The sequence below is a fragment of the Pseudochaenichthys georgianus genome, chromosome 9, assembly GCF_902827115.2.
Source record: "Pseudochaenichthys georgianus chromosome 9, fPseGeo1.2, whole genome shotgun sequence".
NCBI lineage: Eukaryota > Metazoa > Chordata > Actinopteri > Perciformes > Channichthyidae > Pseudochaenichthys > Pseudochaenichthys georgianus.
In genome coordinates this window covers 31,684,245-31,695,248 of record NC_047511.1, presented here as the reverse complement: position 1 = coordinate 31,695,248, position 11,004 = coordinate 31,684,245, and the positions used below count along the sequence as shown (strand labels likewise).

At 42.8% G+C, this 11,004-nt stretch overlaps 1 protein-coding gene across 1 annotated transcript; it reads left to right on the top strand.

Moving 5' to 3' along the window:
- The first annotated feature begins 253 nt into the window (after positions 1–253).
- slc20a1a (solute carrier family 20 member 1a) lies at positions 254–8,124 on the top strand. The gene is made up of 11 exons (XM_034092043.2): positions 254–357; positions 2,397–3,012; positions 3,136–3,276; positions 3,394–3,479; positions 4,024–4,120; positions 5,379–5,498; positions 5,696–5,905; positions 6,053–6,524; positions 6,602–6,787; positions 6,876–6,960; positions 7,646–8,124. Exons 2-11 carry the CDS (start codon positions 2,664–2,666, stop codon positions 7,799–7,801), a joined length of 1,902 nt encoding a protein of 633 aa, XP_033947934.1. The 5' UTR covers positions 254–357; positions 2,397–2,663; the 3' UTR covers positions 7,802–8,124.
- Positions 8,125–11,004: the final 2,880 nt, after the last annotated feature.

Below are 11,004 nucleotides of genomic sequence, written 5' to 3'. Positions count from 1 at the left end.
AAATGTAGTGTCTTTAGGATATACTGAGGCAAAACAATAAATATTTCTGTATCTCCGTGGTGGTGTGGAGGGAAAAAAAGTGGGGGATTTCAGGTGCATATGCAGCAAAGTAACTTAATCAAAGGCAACAGTAATTATTACTCTGCCTACAAACAAGCTAAACATTAGCTTTAGGTCTCATGACCGACCTGGAGAGGCGTGTACTCCATAGCTCGTTATATAAAGCCGGTGCAGACTCCCCTCCTATAATAACATCCAACCTTCACTTTGCATAATAAAGCTGTTTCTCATCTCTCAGCAGGACACACGAAGTGCGTTGGACCCCAAAACACGCAGACGTTCACTTTCGTCTCACATGTGAGTATTTTTCTCTCTCTTTCATTTTTCGTTTTTTTTGTCGCTCTATTTTAATTATGCAAGAACAGCTAAGGTGATTAACATACCGCTATTTTCCATACCGATTATGAGTTTGATCAAAAATAACTGAGTTGTCCACTTCTATTTTTAGTTTTAAGTGGATTTATTTGTGATTAAAACTGACATTTCAGAGGCTACTAAAGTTATAACGCTCAACCTGTTGCTACACGGACACATGCATTACACAGCCATGTATTTCATTATAATTACAAAGTTAAAATGGTCTGGATTAAATTCTGCTTAAATAAAAAAATGTAATTAAAATTAAATTAAAAATAGCAACGGAGGAATTAATGGAAGATAAACCCCAAGCAGCCCCATTGAGTTCTTAATAGACAAGGAGAAGACAGAGGTTTAATTAGCTAATAATGGTCTATAATATTAGAAAATCCTATTTAACCATAATAATAACACTGGGTGGCAAATGCACTTAATCAACCCTTATAATATGACTATATTCCTTAGTATTGGAGGGAAATTAATGCTTATAAGTCTGTGAATTGCATAAGATTTGAAGATATGAATAGTCTTCTTCCTGTTTTTTTGTCATGACAAGTGTTATGATTGACAAGTGAAACAGATAGCTCTACAGAAAGGTTATGCTCTAACAAAGTGATGCCAAACTTTAATGTGGCTTGTATGGTTATAAACCCCTTTATTATCAAATCAAATCAAGTTTTATTTATATAGCACATTTATAAACGATTTTTGGTCGAGCCAAAGTGCTGTACGTATAATACAATTAGCCTACAGTAGAGACACTTTACAGCAAATACAACAACACAGATTGTTCAGAATATCAGTATGAGAAAAACGACACCCTCTGTCCTTAGACCCTCACATCGTACAAGGAAAAACTTCCAGAGAAAACCCACAGTTTAAGGGGAAAAAATGGGAGAAACCTCAGGGAGAGCAACAGAGGAGGGATCCCTCTCCCAGGACGGACAGACGTGCAATAGATGCTGTGTGTAAATCGAAGAGATAATACATTTTACAGCATATAGACCGAATGTTAGGAAATGCATGTGTCTGTAATAAGAAGATGAATCCACGAGGATGTCAGCTACAATCTTGAGGAAGCCATCAGGGAAGCAGCATGGCGAGACCCAAGGCAGGACCGCAGAGACAGGTTCAGCCACGACCCGAAGTCCACGACTTAATCCAGAACTCAGGATAGAGGATCCAAGACACAGGACTACAGCAAGAGGATCAGCCTCGACTCCGGATCCCGGCGTAGATATAGATATAAAACAAGAAAAAAGATGTGGCTGGGTTAATCCGAACAAGAGAATACACAGACACAGACAGAGAGGGAAAAGGTAATTGGATAAAAGTTATTCTTGATAACCCTCTAGAAAGATCTCATGAACTTCCCCACTCAATATTATCAAGACCCGAGCAGTTCTATTAGAAGTCCAAGGTAAAGGCACAGGCCGGCGCATATCGCTCATGGAATCCCTCACCATATGAACTCTGACCCCTCAAGTGTACAAGTGAAGAGACACCATGTGTCAGCTCCTTTTTAGAATAGTATGTCTTCTCTTCTCAGAGAAACAAGGGTATGAAAAGAACAGCCAGAAACAGAGGAAGAGAGGCACAACGTGACTACGTAAATGCACTCTCCTAAATATTAAACGAGTAAGAGGTGAAGAAACACAAAGCCAGAAATTGAAAAGAAAAGGCACCATCATCCTACCCCTTAGAATAGGGTGGAAATTATGAAGACCCAAATTATAAAGAGGGGACATGGGATACTAGTGAAGAGGGACAACAGTGAAAAAGCCTAACGTATCCGTAATTATTATAACCACTTCCCTCTGCCACACAGATAATAGACCCTAAATCATGCCTGCAGAACAAAATGCAGCACGCTGTTTTATCCCTGTAGCTAGTTCTGGTCTTGTTAATGTGTAACCTAACTTTGTTTTTGAACCAGTAAATAAGAAGCATTAACCACTAATGTGTTTGTGTTTTTCCAGTGTGTATCATCAGTGGCTCGCTGTCACAATGGATGTCTCTCCCGTCTCTTTACCCTGCCATTTTATGATGAAGCCTACAGACAAACCCTACATACCTAGCTAGCAATACATTTAGATTTCTCCCCATTAAGTGCTAATAAAACTGACCTAAGGGGTAACTTTTCTTATTTATAAACAAATAATACCTCATTAGACGCCGTAAAACCAGAATAAATTGGCTTTATTTAACTCTGATTGTTTTAATTTGTTATCAATTTGAAAGTAGTAATGGATACAACCACATTAGCAACCCTGGCTGCTGCCACTACAATGGCTGTGGCCTCAGGGACCGCCATGACAGGCTACATGTGGCTGCTGGTGTTAGGCTTCATCATTGCCTTCATCCTGGCGTTCTCTGTGGGAGCCAACGACGTGGCCAACTCCTTCGGTACTGCAGTGGGCTCCGGAGTGGTTACCTTGCGTCAGGCCTGCATCCTGGCCACGATCTTTGAGACGGTGGGCTCAGTGCTGCTGGGGGCCAAAGTCAGCGAGACCATCCGGAAGGGCATCATTGACGTCAACATGTACAATGGCTCCGAACACGTCCTGATGGCAGGGTCGATAAGTGCGATGTTTGGTAAGCATTAACATTAACATTACATAGAAATGTATTTAATTGGTGCTAATAAAATAAAGATATTTTTTACGAGTGAATGTTTAGACTGCGAGAACAGGCCCAGCTCATGTTTTTGTCCCACAGGCTCTGCTGTGTGGCAGCTAACTGCATCATTCCTGAAGCTCCCCATTTCTGGAACGCACTGTATTGTTGGAGCAACAATCGGCTTCTCCATGGTAGCCAAAGGTCACCAAGGGGTCAAATGGATGGAGCTTCTGCGAATTGGTGATTATTTGTTTTGACCACAACATTGTGAAATGAGTATGTGTTTAATCCAAACATACAAGTGTAGCCTAAAACGCATTTGTCAATGTTCTTTCAAATGTGTTTTTCAATCCAAAGTGGCGTCGTGGTTCTTGTCCCCGATGCTGTCAGGCATCATGTCAGGAGTCCTCTTCTATTTGGTTCGCAAATACATTTTGAACAAGGTAAGCACAACCCTAACACTCACCAGTTTACAAAATAAAGATTGATAATTTAATTTATAGTGTTAAAATCATTTTCATAAGTTAAAGTACTCCATAACAAGCACAAGTCCTGCACTTCACATGACACTTGTGTAAAAGTGTCATGTGTAAAACAAATGTTCAAGATGTATTTAAAGTAATACAGAAAAAATGGTCTCCTTGAAGTGATATATTATTAAAAATGACATTATTTGATTGCTAATACTGACGCAACAGTGCCCTAAGCAGCATTAAACAGCCTAAGAATGATTACCAACTAAATGGTCAAAAGAAAATATCTTAGTATTGAGATAATTAATGGTGAATAAAAAACTTCTGCTAAACTTCTGGTCTGGTTTTATTAGCCTTTTCTTGGAATCTGTGTTTCTTGTTACATACTGGATAACCTGCGTCTCTTTGGGCATGAACAATTAAATAACTGAAGACATCTAAGAAGTTTAGAGGGGGAAATGTGTCTTTGTTGTAACTGCTAAAAAAATCCTGCTCTAACATATGATTTCCCCAGGCTGACCCTGTACCTAACGGACTCAGAGCTCTTCCCATCTTTTACGCCATCACTATGGGCATCAACGTCTTCTCCATCATGTTTACAGGAGCCCCAAGTTAGTACAAGGTCCACACAATACACGCATGTTTCTTTTGATTCACACAGCAGATGTTGAAAGCCCTGGAGCAAGATGAGGTCTGAATAAATGTCACAAGAGACACAGAGAAGAGTTGATGACAGTCTTCTTAGGACAAAGTAGGTTACGAACAAAGAGAATACATTTAATTTGATTAATATTTTTCCGACAATATTTCATCAACCAAAAACTTGTCCAAACTGGCAGTTCTGTCTAAAGAAGTGTTCTCTAGATTATACCAGCAGTCAAACCCACATTTAAACTTGATTACAAAAGACCAAAAACCACCCAACATAACCAAAATAAAGTTAAACCAGTTTAAGGGGAATTTGAGAATCATAGAACTATTAAATGGACCATTTCCATTCCTTTTTGTTTCATTTGCAGGATTGAACTTATCGAGAAGACAACTGGCCTGGGCCCTTCACTGAAGGCTGCAGGCCGGTGTGTGGGTCAAGAGTTATAACACACCATTACTCCTGCTATGCAATTATACAGCGTAACACAGCAGTGCAATTCTCACACTGATACTGCAAACATGTTCCAGACAACATTTTATTTTCTGACACAGAGATAAACAGGTTCTTGTGTCAATCAAGAATATTCGTGGTTAATGGCTTCACATCCATGTTGATAATGAGAGCTACTACTTTTACTCCATTGCCTTTTTATTTGTTGTTAACCTGCTGTTGTCTACAAGAGCAAACAGGTAAGTTGTATCTGTGAGGCAAAAACCCAATATTGTAATACTAACCTGCATTACCTATTATTCTATAAATTCTATCTATTCTGTGTTAGCATTAAAAGAAATTGAAAGATACTAGAAGTGTCCTTACAGTGTATTTTATCTGTTGGCTGCAAGACTGGGTTTTAAACACTATCTGATTGTAAGGCGTGTGTTTTTATACTGATACGATTGTCTGTCAGAGTGATCTGAAGTATTGGAACAGGCCTTTACGACATTTTAACCAAAACTTGGAGGAGAGGATTAGTTATTCTGGACAAAGACTTAATCTTGTTCCCTATAAAGGTCAATATGTCAGAGACCGATTAGATGCTACAATATATGTAAAAGAAGGTAAAACAGTATAGGAGCATATAATTACTAACAGTTTATTTTGTTATTATTATGAAAGCAGCAGTATCTGTTCTTAATAAATGAAAGAACCATTCAAGTTGATGTTTCTCCTTGTCTGAGACAGATTTTCTTTCTCATTTCCTCTTTTGGTGTACTCAGTGCTTGGTTTTGACAGAGTGCCGTGGTGGGGAACACTGTGCATTGCGTTGGGTTCTGCCTTCGCCACAGCTTTGTTCGTTTGGTTCTTTGTTTGTCCTCGTCTGAAGAAAAAAATCCGACGTGAGTAAATCTTACACTTTCAGACTCTCATAAATTCACAAATGCATTTTAAATGAAAATAAATGTTGTGTTAATTGCGATGTATTCATACATTTAGTTATTTTTGTGAAATTGCATGAACATTCTTAATAAGTTGAACCCTAAAAAGAGGACCTATAATGCTTTTGGGTGCTTAATGCTTATGTCCTTTACTTAAGGAGAAACAGCTGCTTCTCCTTGTGAAACACCATTAATGGAGAAGAACTCCAGCAAACCAGCGCCAGCTGAGCAGCAATCCACTCCTCAGCACCCTCAACCCCAGGCGCCTCCAGTAGAAAGTCAGAGAGTGGCTTTCAAACTGGGAGGCTCAGAGGAAGCAGATTTGGACAACAATGACATGGAAACCAAAGACTTGGATGCCAGCAATGGTGAGGAATGAATGGTTTTGAATTAATTCCCTAATAAATGTTTTTTTATGAAATGTATAAAATCTCAAAATGGTTGAACTCAGATATTACATAACCAAAATAAATTCAGACTAAAGTTGAATTACAATAAACTATTTAATTCCGTAGGTGTGAATGGCACTGTCGGGCCCATGATGATCACTGATCCTCACAGTGGACGATCCCACACCATCCACAAAGATTCAGGCCTGTACAAAGACCTACTGCAGAAACTTCACGTGTCTAAGGTTGGTGACTGCATCGGCGACAGCGATACAGAGGGGCGGCCCATCAGGAGGAACAACAGCTACACCTCCTACACCATGGCTATTTATGGCATTCAAGGAGATCCTAAAAACAAGGAGGTAGATGGTGCGTTGCAGGGAAGACCCAGAGTAGAAAGTTACAGCAGCTACGGCTCGGCAGTGACCAATGGGAGTGTGGTCAAAGAGGAGAATGTGACACAGGAAGCTGGCCCTGAGCCTGCTTTTGAAGAAGATGCGCTAGAGCTCGACCAACCAGCTGTCGCCATGCTTTTTAAGTTCCTGCAGATACTCACAGCGTGCTTTGGCTCTTTCGCTCACGGAGGGAACGATGTCAGGTAGGGTTAGTTTCTCCTGAGGTGTTTACTATGTACTGTTTATTCAGATGAGTTACATAAACCGTTTTCATCATTAGCAATGCGATTGGTCCACTCGTGGCTCTCTGGCTTCTGTATGAGAGCGGCTCCGTGATGTCCAACGCACCAACACCTATCTGGTTGCTTCTTTACGGCGGAGTGGGCATTTGCGCTGGACTTTGGGTATGGGGACGCAGAGTGATGCAGACCCTGGGCAAAGACCTTACACCCATTACCCCCTCCAGGTTTGCCACTCATTTATATACAGTGACAACTGAAATTATGATATATTTGACAGTCAAAATGTACTGATATGTTTTTTTTGTGATTTAGTGGATTCAGCATTGAGCTAGCTTCAGCGCTCACAGTTGTTGTGGCATCAAATGTTGGTCTTCCCGTCAGCACAACCCACTGCAAGGTAATGAAACTCCAAACTCCGAAAATTCAACCTCAATCTTCAAATTTGATTTCCATTCTTGGGGTCACAATTAGTTTTATCAACAAATCTCGAGTAATTTCAAAGGGGCGATCATTTCCAATGTGTTCAAGTCGTGCACTTGCAAACATGTGTATAAGGTTATGGAGTTATTATAATTAAAAAATGATATTAACTTATAGCAATAATGGTCTCACAAAAATGCAAACATAAAAAAGCAAGATTGTTTATTGTACTGCTAAGATTAAAACAAGCGGCACAAATAAACACTTTTTACTAGAACGTTTTCTAATATTTCTTAATTCTCATTGACTTCAAGAATAACAAATTCAAGTTTTTTATATAAAAATACCGTCTGCTAAATCAATACAATTGGAAGATATCATATGCCGCCTTTCTTATTTCTCAGTAGTTGGCACATTTAAAACTATATTTTACTCAAAGGAGCACTGTAAAACTGTTTTTACAAGTGATTTCTTAACAAACCACAAAATATAGCTTGACACGACTCAGATAAAACCTGCTCTCTTGGCTTACTGTTTCAATATTAACATAATTTCCTGTTTATAAATTGACAAATACGTTTAAATGTATCAAATGTAATAAGCAACAACTTCTGCAAACATATTTGTACAAATCACATCTGACTAATGTCATGCAAACACAGGTGGGATCTGTGGTGGCCGTGGGATGGCTGCGCTCCAGGAAATCAGTGGACTGGCGTCTGTTCAGGAACATCTTCATCGCCTGGTTCGTCACGGTTCCTATCTCCGGGCTGATCAGCGCTGCCATCATGGCTCTCTTCATACATGTCATTCTGTGAGCTGCTCAGCTGCACACTTTTTGTAAGACTGACTGATAAAACTGTGTTAAAAAACATATTCCACCCGGTCTATTAAAATTATGTTTATGATAATATTTCTTTTCAAGGTGGAGCCAATGATTTTATCTCATAGAAATGTGTCCATGAATGATGTAGGATCAAATGCCACTGTTCACTTTTATAATATCCTGTGATTTTGTGTATCCCGGTGTATATTTGTATAAAAACAATGTGTATTAAAAATCAGATAATTCAATTTTGACTGAAAAATAAACAACAGTTTGCATTATTTTAATGTAATAAAACGAGTTTCTTGATTTGAAGGATTTGAATGTAAATTTCTCACTATTAAACATTTTCTACTGAATCCTATTTAGTTTGTGGGTGGGATGGGTTATTTAAAGCAGCACACAAATATATTGACAAAGATTCGTTGTTCTTAAATACCCCCCAAAGGACTGTAAAAGTTTTATATTTTCAAAAGAAATAGTGTCAATATTAGTTTACTTTGAAAAACAAAAATTACCCTCAGCAATACAAAGCGCAAAACATATATATCGTTTTCTTAAATCATTTCTATTGAAGTTTATTTTCATTAAACAAAAATGTTTAAATGCATCGTATAAGCCTGAGGCCTCCTCAAACACAATAATAAAGGTCATATTATTGATAAAATGCGTGTTTTCTGAATGGATATCGGACCGATCAGGCTAGGCTAAGCTACTTTTGTAGCGGCTCCGTCCACACAGTAACCTCAGACATGAATAAAGCAGCAAATTATTAAAGAATTAAAAAGGAAACTTTTTAAAATTGCGGTTTTGTGTAAGTTTAAATGTTCTCATTCATAACACTCCGTTCGATGTCTCACTATGGGATGCGCCTCATCGCGGAGCAAACAGAAGCATCAATCTCATTACGCCAATCCTGATTGGCCGGTGATTCTTGACGTCAACGTCAGGGGAAATCACCCCCTATAAGTAGCCTGCGCCACGACGCATGCGTCATTCAAACACCTCTTCTCGCTTCAGAGCACATCTCGAACGGTAGCCGGGCTAGCTTAACAGTCCACAGACTGAACCCAACTAATTTTCGGTCGACGGGCGTTAGCCGGCTACCCGATTCTCTCACAGAAGAATATTATAGTCAACCTCGCCGTTCTTCCTCTGGAGTAAGGTAAGGTTTTGACTTCAAGTTAGCAACACACCAGTTGCTAACTTGTGTTTTTTCCCTCACTACCGACACCACGGTAGCAAGGACACTTTTTTCTTCTCTCTTCCACGGAGGAGAAAAGGATTACAGGAATATTACCATACCAGGTAATATCCTTGAGAGAAAAAAGACCCACGCTGTCCTTTTTCCCCCGGATTAAAGACAGATCGGTAAACATTTTTTTCTCGAACGTACCTGTCATGAGCGGACCCTCTCCACGCCTCACGGCGAACGAGATGGATGCCTCTCCCCCTCACACCAGAGGAGTCAGGATCTCGGAGGCTCGGCGCTGCGGTTGCGGGTTGAAAGTGTCAGGCACAGACTCACACCAGATCTGTTCGTCCTGCCTCGGGCTGGAACACGCCCAGGAGGCCATTGACAACCCCGGCTCGTGCGGACATTGTGCCCGCCTCACCGTGAAGAGCCTCCACCGAAGGTTAGCGCAACAAGTTAACCTGTCGGGACGGGACCCCCTCATGTCCACTGATCCGCCGACCGGCAATCAAGACACGGGGACGTCTGCCGCAGAGATGGAGCCCCTCACTGCGGTCTGGGGCTCACCGACAGCGGCACCCGCAGAACCGGAATCCCGCGCCATATCAGGCCGAGATCCGGTGGCGGCAAAAAACGCGGGAACGGGGCCCCACGCTATACCAAGCTGGGGCTCCCGACTGGACCTCACCACGGTTTCACCCGCGGAAGATGTCCTGGAGTTAGACTGCATGGAGGACGAAGAGTACACCTCTGAGTTCCTCCTGTCTGACTCGGATGAGCAGGAAGACGACATCTTCATGTCATCGACTCAGGCTGCAAAGCCGGGAGCGATGGCTGCTCCCCCGGGCGACAGCACACCAGCTTCGCCCTGTCTCAGTATGGACCTACAAGCCGTGTGTCAGCACGCTGCGGCCAAACTAGACATCCCATGGCCCGAAGTGGCCAAGGAGACCTCCAGGTCCCGTTACGAGGGAAAACTTTTTTCCCAAACAACGAGGGCAAAGAGGCAACTCCTCTCGGTCTTCCCGGAGATGTTGGATGAGGTGTCGGTCTCGTGGAGAGACCGGCCCTTTAGCAACAAGGCCCCAATCCAGGGTGCCTCCTCCCTTGACTGTGACGGTATGGAGAGGCTCGGCCTGCTCCACATACCACCTATGGAACCGCTGGTGGCAGCCCACCTCCTACCGAGGATGGGCCAGCCGCCAAGCAGGAACCCCACGCTGCCAGCAAAAACGGACCGATTCCAGTCTACCATGACGGAACGGGCCTACAGAGCCGCAGTGTTGTCCGCCAGGGCTCTGAACGTTTCCTCGATGCTAACCGCATACCAAGCGGAGCTCTGTGAGGATATGTCGAGCAATCCTGGACCGGCCACTCTGGACGAGATAGCCGCGGTCACAGACATTTGTCTCCGTGTCCAACGCTGCGCCGTCCAGGCCACGGGCAAGGTAATGGGGATCATGGTGGTGCAGGAAAGAGCTAGATGGCTCAACCTCACCAACCTCCCAGACCGGGAAAAGGAAGATGTGCTTGACATGCCCATCGTTCCCGAGGGGATTTTCGGCTCCGCTCTCGCTTCCATGCAAAGGAAGTGCGAGTCGAAAAAGAAGGAAGACGAGGCTCTCCACCTTTGTCTCCCTCGAAGGGTCCAGCCGCGGCTTTTGCAACGGCGGCCCTTCGCCCACGCTGCACCGCGCTCTGCTGGGTTCAAAGTACCGGGACAGCAGAGGGCGCAGCCCGCACCGAGTCCCCAGCCCAGGCAGGAGACGAGGGCGAGTTGGTCTAGAAAATCTCCGGCTCCGGCTGCAGCCCAGGCACAGCCGAACCAGAATTTCGGCCAGCTGGCGAGGAAGAAGAAGCGAGAGCCTGACAGCCCCTCCTTCTCCCCTCCGTGACGGAGCTGGAAGTTCCTTCCCCGGCTCTAAATGTGTCCCCGCCGCCTCGAGAGATGCCTCAACGCCATCCTCAAGTCCGCACAAGACACATGTCACATCGTTATT